At 49.4% G+C, this 15,963-nt stretch overlaps 1 protein-coding gene across 1 annotated transcript in view; it reads left to right on the top strand.

Annotated features, from left to right (window-relative positions):
* Window positions 1-15,963, top strand: part of LOC110536155 (serine incorporator 5) — a 48,539-nt gene that overhangs the window by 15,205 nt on the left and 17,371 nt on the right. The window contains exons 3-4 of the mRNA XM_036936027.1: window positions 11,521-11,699; window positions 11,807-11,889. Coding sequence (XP_036791922.1) covers window positions 11,521-11,699; window positions 11,807-11,889 — 262 coding nt within the window. The remainder of the gene's footprint in view (window positions 1-11,520; window positions 11,700-11,806; window positions 11,890-15,963) is intronic.

Here is a 15,963-nt window from a genome sequence, read left to right on the forward strand (position 1 = left end):
GGTGGTGAGGGTAGGCAACAACACATCCGCCACGCTGACCCTCAACACGGGGGCTAACACAGACAGTAACTACAGGTGGTGAGGGTAGGCAACAACACATCCGCCACGCTGACCCTCAACACGGGGGCTAACACAGACAGTAACTACAGGTGGTGAGGGTAGGCAACAACACATCCGCCACGCTGACCCTCAACACGGGGGCTAACACAGACAGTAACTACAGGTGGTGAGGGTAGGCAACAACACATCCGCCACGCTGACCCTCAACACGGGGGCTAACACAGACAGTAACTACAGGTGGTGAGGATAGGCAACAACACATCCGCCACGCTGACCCTCAACACGGGGGCTAACACAGACAGTAACTACAGGTGGTGAGGGTAGGCAACAACACATCCGCCACGCTGACCCTCAACACGGGGGCTAACACAGACAGTAACTACAGGTGGTGAGGGTAGGCAACAACACATCCGCCACGCTGACCCTCAACACGGGGGCTAACATAGACAGTAACTACAGGTGGTGAGGGTAGGCAACAACACATCCGCCACGCTGACCCTCAACACGGGGGCTAACATAGACAGTAACTACAGGTGGTGAGGGTAGGCAACAACACATCCGCCACGCTGACCCTCAACACGGGGGCTAACACAGACAGTAACTACAGGTGGTGAGGGTAGGCAACAACACATCCGCCACGCTGACCCTCAACACGGGGGCTAACACAGACAGTAACTATAGGTGGTGAGGGTAGGCAACAACACATCCGCCACGCTGACCCTCAACACGGGGGCTAACACAGACAGTAACTACAGGTGGTGAGGGTAGGCAACAACACATCCGCCACGCTGACCCTCAACACGGGGGCTAACACAGACAGTAACTACAGGTGGTGAGGGTAGGCAACAACACATCCGCCACGCTGACCCTCAACACGGGGGCTAACACAGACAGTAACTACAGGTGGTGAGGGTAGGCAACAACACATCCGCCACGCTGACCCTCAACACGGGGGCTAACACAGACAGTAACTACAGGTGGTGAGGGTAGGCAACAACACATCCGCCACGCTGACCCTCAACACGGGGGCTAACACAGACAGTAACTACAGGTGGTGAGGGTAGGCAACAACACATCCGCCACGCTGACCCTCAACACGGGGGCTAACACAGACAGTAACTACAGGTGGTGAGGGTAGGCAACAACACATCCGCCACGCTGACCCTCAACACGGGGGCTAACACAGACAGTAACTACAGGTGGTGAGGATAGGCAACAACACATCCGCCACGCTGACCCTCAACACGGGGGCTAACACAGACAGTAACTACAGGTGGTGAGGGTAGGCAACAACACATCCGCCACGCTGACCCTCAACACGGGGGCTAACACAGACAGTAACTACAGGTGGTGAGGGTAGGCAACAACACATCCGCCACGCTGACCCTCAACACGGGGGCTAACACAGACAGTAACTACAGGTGGTGAGGGTAGGCAACAACACATCCGCCACGCTGACCCTCAACACGGGGGCTAACACAGACAGTAACTACAGGTGGTGAGGGTAGGCAACAACACATCCGCCACGCTGACCCTCAACACGGGGGCTAACACAGACAGTAACTACAGGTGGTGAGGGTAGGCAACAACACATCCGCCACGCTGACCCTCAACACGGGGGCTAACACAGACAGTAACTACAGGTGGTGAGGGTAGGCAACAACACATCCGCCACGCTGACCCTCAACACGGGGGCTAACACAGACAGTAACTACAGGTGGTGAGGGTAGGCAACAACACATCCGCCACGCTGACCCTCAACACGGGGGCTAACACAGACAGTAACTACAGGTGGTGAGGGTAGGCAACAACACATCCGCCACGCTGACCCTCAACACGGGGGCTAACACAGACAGTAACTACAGGTGGTGAGGGTAGGCAACAACACATCCGCCACGCTGACCCTCAACACGGGGGCTAACACAGACAGTAACTACAGGTGGTGAGGGTAGGCAACAACACATCCGCCACGCTGACCCTCAACACGGGGGCTAACACAGACAGTAACTACAGGTGGTGAGGGTAGGCAACAACACATCCGCCACGCTGACCCTTAACACGGGGGCTAACACAGACAGTAACTACAGGTTGTGAGGGTAGGCAACAACACATCCGCCACGCTGACCCTCAACACGGGGGCTAACACAGACAGTAACTACAGGTGGTGAGGGTAGGCAACAACACATCCGCCACGCTGACCCTCAACACGGGGGCTAACACAGACAGTAACTACAGGTGGTGAGGGTAGGCAACAACACATCCGCCACGCTGACCCTCAACACGGGGGCTAACACAGACAGTAACTACAGGTGGTGAGGGTAGGCAACAACACATCCGCCACGCTGACCCTCAACACGGGGGCTAACACAGACAGTAACTACAGGTGGTGAGGGTAGGCAACAACACATCCGCCACGCTGACCCTCAACACGGGGGCTAACACAGACAGTAACTACAGGTGGTGAGGGTAGGCAACAACACATCCGCCACGCTGACCCTCAACACGGGGGCTAACACAGACAGTAACTACAGGTGGTGAGGGTAGGCAACAACACATCCGCCACGCTGACCCTCAACACGGGGGCTAACACAGACAGTAACTACAGGTGGTGAGGGTAGGCAACAACACATCCGCCACGCTGACCCTCAACACGGGGGCTAACACAGACAGTAACTACAGGTGGTGAGGGTAGGCAACAACACATCCGCCACGCTGACCCTCAACACGGGGGCTAACACAGACAGTAACTACAGCTGGTGAGGGTAGGCAACAACACATCCGCCACGCTGACCCTCAACACGGGGGCTAACACAGACAGTAACTACAGGTGGTGAGGGTAGGCAACAACACATCCGCCACGCTGACCCTCAACACGGGGGCTAACACAGACAGTAACTACAGGTGGTGAGGGTAGGCAACAACACATCCGCCACGCTGACCCTCAACACGGGGGCTAACACAGACAGTAACTACAGGTGGTGAGGGTAGGCAACAACACATCCGCCACGCTGACCCTCAACACGGGGGCTAACACAGACAGTAACTACAGCTGGTGAGGGTAGGCAACAACACATCCGCCACGCTGACCCTCAACACGGGGGCTAACACAGACAGTAACTACAGCTGGTGAGGGTAGGCAACAACACATCCGCCACGCTGACCCTCAACACGGGGGCTAACACAGACAGTAACTACAGGTGGTGAGGGTAGGCAACAACACATCCGCCACGCTGACCCTCAACACGGGGGCTAACACAGACAGTAACTACAGGTGGTGAGGGTAGGCAACAACACATCCGCCACGCTGACCCTCAACACGGGGGCTAACACAGACAGTAACTACAGGTGGTGAGGGTAGGCAACAACACATCCGCCACGCTGACCCTCAACACGGGGGCTAACACAGACAGTAACTACAGGTGGTGAGGGTAGGCAACAACACATCCGCCACGCTGACCCTCAACACGGGGGCTAACACAGACAGTAACTACAGGTGGTGAGGGTAGGCAACAACACATCCGCCACGCTGACCCTCAACACGGGGGCTAACACAGACAGTAACTACAGGTGGTGAGGGTAGGCAACAACACATCCGCCACGCTGACCCTCAACACGGGGGCTAACACAGACAGTAACTACAGGTGGTGAGGGTAGGCAACAACACATCCGCCACGCTGACCCTCAACACGGGGGCTAACACAGACAGTAACTACAGGTGGTGAGGGTAGGCAACAACACATCCGCCACGCTGACCCTCAACACGGGGGCTAACACAGACAGTAACTACAGGTGGTGAGGGTAGGCAACAACACATCCGCCACGCTGACCCTCAACACGGGGGCTAACACAGACAGTAACTACAGGTGGTGAGGGTAGGCAACAACACATCCGCCACGCTGACCCTCAACACGGGGGCTAACACAGACAGTAACTACAGGTGGTGAGGGTAGGCAACAACACATCCGCCACGCTGACCCTCAACACGGGGGCTAACACAGACAGTAACTACAGGTGGTGAGGGTAGGCAACAACACATCCGCCACGCTGACCCTCAACACGGGGGCTAACACAGACAGTAACTACAGGTGGTGAGGGTAGGCAACAACACATCCGCCACGCTGACCCTCAACACGGGGGCTAACACAGACAGTAACTACAGGTGGTGAGGGTAGGCAACAACACATCCGCCACGCTGACCCTCAACACGGGGGCTAACACAGACAGTAACTACAGGTGGTGAGGGTAGGCAACAACACATCCACCACGCTGACCCTCAACACGGGGGCTAACACAGACAGTAACTACAGGTGGTGAGGGTAGGCAACAACACATTCGCCACGCTGACTCTCAACACGGGGGCTAACACAGACAGTAACTACAGGTGGTGAGGGTAGGCAACAACACATCCGCCACGCTGACCCTCAACACGGGGGCTAACACAGACAGTAACTACAGCTGGTGAGGGTAGGCAACAACACATCCGCCACGCTGACCCTCAACACGGGGGCTAACACAGACAGTAACTACAGGTGGTGAGGGTAGGCAACAACACATCCGCCACGCTGACCCTCAACACGGGGGCTAACACAGACAGTAACTACAGGTGGTGAGGGTAGGCAACAACACATCCGCCACGCTGACCCTCAACACGGGGGCTAACACAGACAGTAACTACAGGTGGTGAGGGTAGGCAACAACACATCCGCCACGCTGACCCTCAACACGGGGGCTAACACAGACAGTAACTACAGGTGGTGAGGGTAGGCAACAACACATCCGCCACGCTGACCCTCAACACGGGGGCTAACACAGACAGTAACTACAGGTGGTGAGGGTAGGCAACAACACATCCGCCACGCTGACCCTCAACACGGGGGCTAACACAGACAGTAACTACAGGTGGTGAGGGTAGGCAACAACACATCCGCCACGCTGACCCTCAACACGGGGGCTAACACAGACAGTAACTACAGGTGGTGAGGGTAGGCAACAACACATCCGCCACGCTGACCCTCAACACGGGGGCTAACACAGACAGTAACTACAGGTGGTGAGGATAGGCAACAACACATCCGCCACGCTGACCCTCAACACGGGGGCTAACACAGACAGTAACTACAGGTGGTGAGGGTAGGCAACAACACATCCGCCACGCTGACCCTCAACACGGGGGCTAACACAGACAGTAACTACAGGTGGTGAGGGTAGGCAACAACACATCCGCCACGCTGACCCTCAACACGGGGGCTAACACAGACAGTAACTACAGGTGGTGAGGGTAGGCAACAACACATCCGCCACGCTGACCCTCAACACGGGGGCTAACACAGACAGTAACTACAGGTGGTGAGGGTAGGCAACAACACATCCGCCACGCTGACCCTCAACACGGGGGCTAACACAGACAGTAACTACAGGTGGTGAGGGTAGGCAACAACACATCCGCCACGCTGACCCTCAACACGGGGGCTAACACAGACAGTAACTACAGGTGGTGAGGGTAGGCAACAACACATCCGCCACGCTGACCCTCAACACGGGGGCTAACACAGACAGTAACTACAGGTGGTGAGGGTAGGCAACAACACATCCGCCACGCTGACCCTCAACACGGGGGCTAACACAGACAGTAACTACAGGTGGTGAGGGTAGGCAACAACACATCCGCCACGCTGACCCTCAACACGGGGGCTAACACAGACAGTAACTACAGGTGGTGAGGGTAGGCAACAACACATCCGCCACGCTGACCCTCAACACGGGGGCTAACACAGACAGTAACTACAGGTGGTGAGGGTAGGCAACAACACATCCGCCACGCTGACCCTCAACACGGGGGCTAACACAGACAGTAACTACAGGTGGTGAGGGTAGGCAACAACACATCCGCCACGCTGACCCTCAACACGGGGGCTAACACAGACAGTAACTACAGGTGGTGAGGGTAGGCAACAACACATCCGCCACGCTGACCCTTAACACGGGGGCTAACACAGACAGTAACTACAGGTTGTGAGGGTAGGCAACAACACATCCGCCACGCTGACCCTCAACACGGGGGCTAACACAGACAGTAACTACAGGTGGTGAGGGTAGGCAACAACACATCCGCCACGCTGACCCTCAACACGGGGGCTAACACAGACAGTAACTACAGGTGGTGAGGGTAGGCAACAACACATCCGCCACGCTGACCCTCAACACGGGGGCTAACACAGACAGTAACTACAGGTGGTGAGGGTAGGCAACAACACATCCGCCACGCTGACCCTCAACACGGGGGCTAACACAGACAGTAACTACAGGTGGTGAGGGTAGGCAACAACACATCCGCCACGCTGACCCTCAACACGGGGGCTAACACAGACAGTAACTACAGGTGGTGAGGGTAGGCAACAACACATCCGCCACGCTGACCCTCAACACGGGGGCTAACACAGACAGTAACTACAGGTGGTGAGGGTAGGCAACAACACATCCGCCACGCTGACCCTCAACACGGGGGCTAACACAGACAGTAACTACAGGTGGTGAGGGTAGGCAACAACACATCCGCCACGCTGACCCTCAACACGGGGGCTAACACAGACAGTAACTACAGGTGGTGAGGGTAGGCAACAACACATCCGCCACGCTGACCCTCAACACGGGGGCTAACACAGACAGTAACTACAGGTGGTGAGGGTAGGCAACAACACATCCGCCACGCTGACCCTCAACACGGGGGCTAACACATGCAGTAACTACAGGTGGTGAGGGTAGGCAACAACACATCCGCCACGCTGACCCTCAACACGGGGGCTAACACAGACAGTAACTACAGTTGGTGAGGGTAGGCAACAACACATCCGCCACGCTGACCCTCAACACGGGGGCTAACACATGCAGTATCTACAGGTGGTGAGGGTAGGCAACAACACATCCGCCACGCTGACCCTCAACACGGGGGCTAACACATGCAGTAACTACAGGTGGTGAGGGTAGGCAACAACACATCCGCCACGCTGACCCTCAACACGGGGGCTAACACATGCAGTATCTACAGGTGGTGAGGGTAGGCAACAACACATCCGCCACGCTGACCCTCAACACGGGGGCCACTCAGGGGTGTGTGTTAGTCCCCTCCTGTACTCCCTTTTCACCCGCGCACAACTCCAACACCATCATTAAGTTTGCCGACGACACAATGGTGGTAGGCCTGATCACCAACAACAGCCTCTCCCTCAACGCCAGTCAGACAAAGGAGCTGATCGTGGTCGACAGGAAACGGCGGGCCAAGCACGCCCCCATTCACATCGACAGGGCTGTTCTACAGCTGCAGCATCGAGAACATCTTGACTGGCTGCATCACTGCTTGGTATGGCAACTACAAGGCGCTACAGAGGGTAGTGTGTAGGGCTGTTGCGGTGGCCGTATTACCACCACACCGGGAGTCATGAGTCATGACCGTAGTAAATTTCTACGTGACCGTTGACTCAAGGTATTCTCCTCTTATGCACTCAGGACGTGTTAGTAGATCCCAACTCACTAATGATCATCAGGTTCTAATGGCCTGGTACTCAGGGCTCTATTGTTCCTCTAACCACTCTGACATGTGTTAGTAGAACCCAACTCACTAATGATCATCAGGTTCTAATGGCCTGGTACTCAGGGATCTATTGTTCCTCTAACCACTCTGACATGTGTTAGTAGAACCCAACTCACTAATGATCATTAGGTTCTAATGGCCTGGTACTCAGGGCTCTATTGTTCCCCTAACCACCCTGACATCAATGCAAATGCTATTGAAAATCACATCAAACACTTATCTTCAAAACAGTATGTGCTTTTATATCTCACCACACTGTGATTGATCGATTTGAACTGAAACTGAGTGGAAAACATGGTTGTTGTGGATGTTGTTTCAAAGCCTAACAATGAAATGGACAGCACTTTCTATATGCATATTAGCGCTTATGCATACGCATAGGTCTATATATGAGCTGAAGCCCGAAAAAATACCTGAATTAAAGTAATGATTGTGCCGTTATACAATACATAACCTACCACATAGTACACATGGCAGAAAGACATACAACAAATACAGATTTAAGATACATAATTGGTCGAGCTTATATTAAACAAATCCAGAGATGGCCTATAGTGAATCTGTATTTGATTTTGAATATCCTAGTAATAGGGAATTGTTTATATTTTCATAATGATTGGGCTGACACATTACCTTATGCTGCTATGTGCCATTCTAAATTGAAACAAATTTTACATATTAGTAAAGACAATATTAAATTGAGGATAGTTAGTCATGGTAACATCCACATTAATGTAGAAGTGTTTAGACATATATTATATTCTTATTTACAATAAAAGTGACTCCAAAATGACGCAATACATTGTTCACCATTTATTTCTATTGGGCACAAAATAGTCTGAAACGCAACCAAAACAAACAGAACATGCATCCAACAAGTTAGTAGAGTCACAAGCTTGATCTAATCATTGGGTTCTAGGAATATGGGACCAAATACTAAACTTTTGACTACGTTGATGCACATATAAGTGAATTTGTCCCAATACTTTTGGTACCCTGAAATAAAGGGACTATATACAGAAAGTGCTATAATTTCTAAATGGTTCACCCGATGTGGATGAAAATACCCTCTAATAAAAGATGACAGTCTGCACTTTAACCTCATAGTCATTGTATCATTTCAAGTCCAAAGTGTTGGAGCACAGAGCCAAAACAACAAAACATTTGTCACTGTATTTATCAGACTGTTACTGTCCAACTGGGCACACACTGGTTGAATCAATGAAATGACTTGGAACTGACGTCTGTGCCCAGTGGGATGGCACTGACTGTGACTACTCTACCACTGAAAGAGCTGTCAAAGACTCTCCCTCTCTCTTTGTATAGAGCAGACTTCCTGCTGTTTAGCTCCATATGAAACAGACATTCTGTAAAAGGAACATCCAGGACAAAATGGCTACCGTTAGAGACACACGATGAACACACACACACAGCGCAGTGGGCAGTCTAGAAGATGAGAGCGCGGTCATTGTGTATGTGTGTGAGAGAGCGTTGGTCTTTTGTCAGTAGATTTACAGCAGTGAGAGTCAGCGCTGTCCTTCTCCTAATCAAACCTCTATCGACATGCTAATCAGCTTCTTCACAACACACAAAGACTACAAAAACAGCCTGTTCTATTACTGCCAAGCCAACTGCTCTATATCCTACTATACTGTGTCTATATTGGCTGTGGTACTGAACTATGACAGCTCTGTCCAGTGACTGGCCGACTATACTACAGCCATGTTAGGGGTGTCCGACTCAACCAATAATCTAGAAAGTGGAACAGTCAGGTGACGTAGACCAAAGGACATTTGAGGTTTTTGTTAGTTTGTTTGGATAGAGCAGAACTTATGTACCAGGAAGCCACTACAAGTGAAAGCTGATGCAAGGCTCCAGGGCAGATTTATAAAGGACATTCCAACACACAGCCAGTCTCTCACTGGTTTAAAACACTTTTATATAGAGACTCCCAGCACCCAGCGTTGAAGCAGCTGTCTTTATTTCCTATAGAAATGACTCAAGTGACTCTTGCTCGGTCTTTCCACTTTCTATAGGCATTCTCACTCCGTCCCTCTCTGCCCCTTTATATAGGCCTACATCTCTTCCCTCCCTTTCTCTCCTCTCTCTCTCTCTCTCTCTCTCTCTCTCTCTCTCTCTCTATACATCCCCCTCGCTCTCTCACACACTCTCTCTTACTCTCTTTCTGTCATTTGTTCTCTCTGCTGAAAGCAGGCTGGTAATTTATTCATCCCTGTCATTGTTTGTTGTGGCCGACAGCCTCAGTAACAGGCCGAAGAGAAAGAGAAAATCGGTTTGATGGAGAGAAAGAAATAGGGCTTGGTGGAGAGAAAGAGGGTTTGGTGTTGCTGCCTGTTCCTTTTGCAGCTTGTTTAGAAGCGTGACGCTCAGCATGGACCCTATTAACTCTACTCTGACTGAAGACTGTGGGCTCCTCTGTCCTCTGGGGAACACACACATTCAGACGTGCTGTGATTTGTGTGATCCATTCCTTTTTTAATTAGAATAATATTTGTTTCTCAAATTATTTTTCAAAAGGTTTCTTCCCACTCCAGATACAAACGTATACATACAAACAACAACTTACAGACACACATAAACAATGACTACATTTCATCTGCCCAGACCTCCCTCCCTAGTGCCTGCATTTTTGTTTGCCACTTGTACCAATTTATTTTTCTTTACAAATCCATTCCGCCATAATAGTGATATTACCATACCTATAGTGTTAACATGGCTCCTTGTCTCTCTCCATCTCTCTCTGTCTCTCTGTCTCTCTCTCTACATCTCTGTGTCTCTGTCTCTCTCTCTCTCCATCTCTCTCTGTCTGTCTCTGTCTATCTCTCCATCTCTCTCTGTCTGTCTGTCTGTCTGTCTGTCTCTCTCTCTGTCTTTGTCTGTCTCTCTGTCTTTGTCTGTCTGTCTGTCTCTCTCTCTGTCTTTGTCTGTCTCTCTGTCTTTGTCTGTCTGTCTGTCTGTCTGTCTGTCTGTCTCTCTCTCTCTCTCTGTTTCTGTCTCTCTCGGTCTCTCTGTCTCTCTCTCTCTGTTTCTGTCTCTCTCTGTCTCTCTGTCTGTCTGTCTGTCTCTCTCTCTGTTTCTGTCTCTCTCTGTCTCTCTGTCTGTCTGTCTGTCTGTCTCTCTGTCTCTCTCTCTCTCTGTTTCTGTCTCTCTCTGTCTCTCTGTCTGTCTGTCTGTCTCTCTCTCTGTTTCTGTCTCTCTCTGTCTGTCTGTCTGTCTGTCTCTCTGTCTCTCTCTCTCTGTTTCTGTCTCTATCTGTCTCTCTGTCTCTCTGTCTTTGTCTGTCTGTCTGTCTCTCTCTCTCTCTCTCTCTCTCTCTCTCTCTTTTTCTGTCTCTCTCGGTCTCTCTGTCTCTCTCTCTCTGTTTATGTCTCTCTCTGTCTCTCTGTCTGTCTGTCTCTCTCTCTGTTTCTGTCTCTCTCTGTCTCTGTCTGTCTGTCTGTCTGTCTGTCTGTCTGTCTGTCTCTCTGTCTCTCTCTCTCTGTTTCTGTCTATCTGTCTCTCTGTCTCTGTTTGTCTGTCTGTCTGTCTCTCTGTCTCTCTCTCTCTGTTTCTGTCTATCTGTCTCTCTGTCTCTGTTTGTCTGTCTCTCTCTCTCTCTCTCTGTTTCTGTCTCTCTCTCTGTTTCTGTCTCTCTGTCTGTCTCTCTCTCTGTTTCTGTCTCTCTCTGTCTCTCTGTCTGTCTCTCTCTCTCTGTTTCTGTCTCTCTCTGTCTCTCTCTCTGTTTCTGTCTATCTCTCTGTTTCTGTCTCTGTCTGTCTCTCTCTCTGTTTCTGTCTCTCTCTGTTTCTCTGTCTGTCTGTCTCTTTCTCTGTTTCTGTTTCTCTCTGTCTCTCTCTGTCTCCGTGTTTTAGATCCCGTTATACAGGGACCTGTGTGAGAAGCTGAATGCTGGTGAGAACTGCTCTACCTTAGTGGGTTACTCTGCTGTGTACAAGGTCTGCTTCGGCATGGCCTGCTTCTTCTTCTTCTTCTGTATATTCACCCTACGAGTCAACTCTGCCACGGGCTGCCGTGCCGCCATACACAACGGGTACGTGCACTGTCTACAGTATCGGTGTGTGTGTGTGTGTGTGAGTATCTGTTTATTAATCAGTGTGTGTGTGTAGTGATGTTTGTCTCTCTCTCTCTCTCTGACAGGTTTTGGTTCCTGAAGTTCATAGCCTTGTTGGCCTGCTGTGTTGGAGGATTCTTCCTGCCAGAACAGGACATCTTTCTGGAAGGTAAGGACCCGTATGTCCCTTTTTCTATCCCTAGTCTTTATTCTTTCCATACAGTCCCTCCCTGAGAGGAGAGACACTGCTCTGTCACACTGTGGTGGCTCACCTATACTCACCTGTAGAGGTCAGCTTGACTGTCTTTTTAACCTCTCTAGGGTATGTGGGACGCTAGCGTCCCATCTGGCCAACATCCAGTGAGATTGCAGAGCGCCAAATTCAATTACAGAAATGCTCATTATAAAAATTCTGAAAACCAAACATATGTTACATAGGTTTAAAGATGAACTTCTTGTTAATCCAACCACGGTGTCAGATTTATAAAATGCTTTTCGGCAAAAGCATACCTAGCCCAGAACATACCTATCCCAGAACATAGCCCATTTGACAAATTATTGCAAACAGTAACCAGCCAAGCAGAAACGTTACAAAACTCAGAAATAGAGATCAAATTAATCCCTTACCTTTGATGATCTTCATATGGTGGCACTCAGAAGACATTAATTTACTCAATAAATGTTCCTTTTGTTCGATAAAGTCTCTTTATATCCAAATACCTCCGTTTTGTTTGCGTGTTTTCTTCAGTAATCCACATTCTCAAATGCAGTCAAAACAGGGAGACAAAAATTGTATCCGTAAAGTTTATAGAAACATGTCAAACAATGTTTATATTCAATCCTCAGGTTGTTTTTAGCCTAAATGATCTATAATATTTCAACCGGACAATAACGTTGTCAATATAAAAGGTAAACAAGAAATGCACTCTCTCGGGATTGCGCATGAAAAAGCTCTGTGACACGTCAGCGTCCACTCATTCAGACTGGTCTTACTCCCTCATTTATAAGAATACAGCCTTAAACTATTACTGTTGACATCTGGTGGAAGGCATAGGAACTGCAAATTGAGTCCTAAGTCAATGGATACTGTAATGGCATTGAATAGAAAACTACAAAACCCAACAACAACAAAAACTTCCTGAATGGGTTTTCTCAGGTTTTCGCCTGCCAAATCAGTTTTGTTATACTCACAGACACCATTTTAACAGTTTTGATAACGTTAGAGTGTTTTCTATCCAAATCTACCAGTTATATGCATATCATATCTTCTGGGCCCGAGTAGCAGGTTGTTTAATTTGGGCATGCTTTTCATCCAAAATTCCGAATGCTGCCCCCTACCCTAGAGAGGTTAAAGCCTTTCCTTAATCAGCTTTGAGAGAAGAGAGAGAGGGGGAATAAAGAGAGAGAAAGAGAGGGGAAGGAGTCTGTTATCTGCTCCCTTCAGAGGAGAGGACTGGTGCAGATGGAGGCTTTAGTTATCGTGTGTGTGTACAGTGTTAATCTAGTCCCTGTGGTTGTCCATGGGATGACGACAAACAAGGGGTTATGCAGAAGTCAAGTGTACACACCTTGCAGAAGATATGGAACAAGAGCTTTGCAGTATTTCAAATGTATGATCTCTGCCTTTCTTCCTCCCTCCCTCTTGCTCTTTCTCCACTCATCTCTCTTCAATCTCTTCCCTTCTCTCTGTCTCTCTCATGTCTTTTCCTCTCTCTCTCTCTCTCTCTCTCTCATGTCTTTTCCTCTCTCCTCTCTCTCTTGTCTTTTCCTCTCTCTCTCTCATGTCTTTCTCTCTCCTCTCTCTCTCTTGTCTTTTCCTCTCTCTCTCTCTCTGTCTCTCTGTTGTCTTTTCCTCTCTCCTCTCTCTGTCTCTCTCTCTGTCTTTTCCTCTCTCCTCCCCTCTCTCTCTCTCTCTCTCTCTTATCTTTTCCTCTCTCTCTCTCTCTCTCTCTCTGTCTCTCTGTCTCTCTCATGTCTTTTCCTCTCTCTCCTCTCTCTCTCTCTTGTCTTTTCCTCTCTCTTTCTCTCTCTCTCTCTCTCTCTCTCTGTTGTCTTTTCCTCTCTCTCTCTCTGTCTCTCTGTTGTCTTTTCTTCTCTCTCTCTCTGTCTCTCTGTTGTCTTTTCCTCTCTCCTCCTCTCTCTGTATCTCTCTTGTCTTTTCCTCTCTCCTCTCTCTCTCTCTCTCTTTCTTGTATTTTCCTCTCTCTCTCTCTCCCTCTCTCTCTGTCTCTCGTCTTTTCCTCTCTCCTCCTCTCCCTCTCTGTTTCGCTCTTGTCTTATCATCTCTCCTCTCTCTCTGTCTCTCTTGTCTTTTACTCTCTCTCGCTCTCTCTCTCTCTCTGTCTCTCTCTTGTCTTTTCCTCTCTCCTGCCTCTGTCTCTCTCTTGTCTTCTCCTCTCTCTCTGTCTCTCTCATCTTTTCCTCTCTCCCTCTGTCTCTCTCTTGTCTTTTCCTCTCTCCTCCTCTCTCTGTCTCACTCTTGTCTTTTCCCCTCTCCTCTCTCTCTCTGTCTCTCTGTGTCTCTCTCTGTCTCTCTGTCTCTCTTTTGTCTTTTCCTCTCTCCTGCCTCTCTGTCTCTCTCTTGTCTTCTCCTCTCTCTCTGTCTCTCTCGTCTTTTCCTCTCTCCTCCTCTCTCTCTCTGTCTCGCTCTTGTCTTTTCCTCTCTCTCTCTCTATCTCTCTCTTGTCTTTTCCTCTCTCTCTTGTCTTTTCCTTTCTCCTCCTCTCTCTCTCTTGTCTTTTCCTTTCTCCTCCTCTCTCTCTCTTGTCTTTTCCTCTCTCCTCCCCTCTCTCTCTCCGTCTCGCTCTTGTCTTTTCCTCTCTGTCTTAATCTTGTCTTTTCCTCTCTCCTCCTCTCTCTCTGTCTCTCTCTTGTATTTTCCTCTCTCCTCCTCTCTCTTGTCTTTTCCTCTCTCCTCTCTCTCTCCCTGTTTCGCTCTTGTATTTTCCTCTCTCCCCTCTCTCTCTCTCTGTTTCACTCTTGTCTTATCCTCTCTCCTCCTCTCTCTCTGTCTCTCTTGTATTTTCCTCTCTCCTCCTCTCTCTTGTCTTTTCCTCTCTCCTCTCTCTCTCTCTGTTTCGCTCTTGTATTTTCCTCTCTCCCCTCTCTCTCTCTCTGTCTCTCTCTTGTCTTTTACTCTCTCTCTCTCTCTCTCTCTGTCTCTCTCTTGTCTTCTCCTCTCTCTCTGTCTCTCTCGTCTTTTCCTCTCTCCTCCTCTCTCTCTGTCTCTCTCTTGTCTTTTCCCCTCTCCTCTCTCTCTCTGTCTCTCTGTGTCTCTCTCTCTCTCTCTCTGTCTCTCTCTTGTCTTTTCCTCTCTCCTGCCTCTCTCTCTCTGTCTCGCTCTTGTCTTTTCCTCTCTCTCTCTACCTCTCTCTCTACCTCTGTCTCTCTGTTGTCTTTTCCTCTCTCCTCTCTCTCTGTCTCGCTCTTGTCTTTTCCTCTCTCTCTCTATCTCTCTCTTGTCTTTTCCTCTCTCTCTTGTCTTTTCCTTTCTCCTCCTCTCTCTCTTGTCTTTTCCTCTCTCCTCCCCTCTCTCTCTCCGTCTCAATCTTGTCTTTTCCTCTCTCCTCCTCTCTCTCTGTCTCTCTCTTGTATTTTCCTCTCTCCTCCTCTCTCTTGTCTTTTCCTCTCTCCTCTCTCTCTCTCTGTTTCGCTCTTGTCTTTTCCTCTCCTCTCTCTCTCTCTGTCTCTCGTCTTTTCCTCTCTCCTCCTCTCCCTCTCTGTTTCGCTCTTGTCTTATCCTCTCTCCTCTCTCTCTCTGTCTCTCTCTTGTCTTTTACTCTCTCTCTCTCGCTCTCTCTCTCTCTCTGTGTCTCTCTCTTGTCTTTTCCTCTCTCCTCCTCCTCTCTCTCTCTCTCTTGTCTTTTCCTCTCTCCTCCCCTCTCTCTCTCTATCTTGTCTTTTCCTCTCTCCTCCCCTCTCTCTCTGTCTCTCTTGTTTTTTCCTCTCTCCTCCCCTCTCTCTCTCTGTCAATTCAATTTAATTAAATTGACTTTATTGACATGGCAAGTTCATTATTACTTACATTGTCAAAGTATACATATCGAAAAATAAAAATAAAATAAAAATAAATATTTATATATAAAATATATAAAAATGGTGGAACCAACAGCAATAATAATAGTCGTAGTGGACATTGGATTACCATTAACAACAACAATATTAATGAGAACAACAATACATTAAAGCAATGGTAGTAGACCAGTGTCAACATGACTGAGAAGACACATGACATGGTATGAAA

The sequence above is a fragment of the Oncorhynchus mykiss genome, chromosome 11 (genome assembly GCF_013265735.2).
Source record: "Oncorhynchus mykiss isolate Arlee chromosome 11, USDA_OmykA_1.1, whole genome shotgun sequence".
In the NCBI taxonomy this organism is placed as follows: Eukaryota; Metazoa; Chordata; class Actinopteri; order Salmoniformes; family Salmonidae; genus Oncorhynchus; species Oncorhynchus mykiss.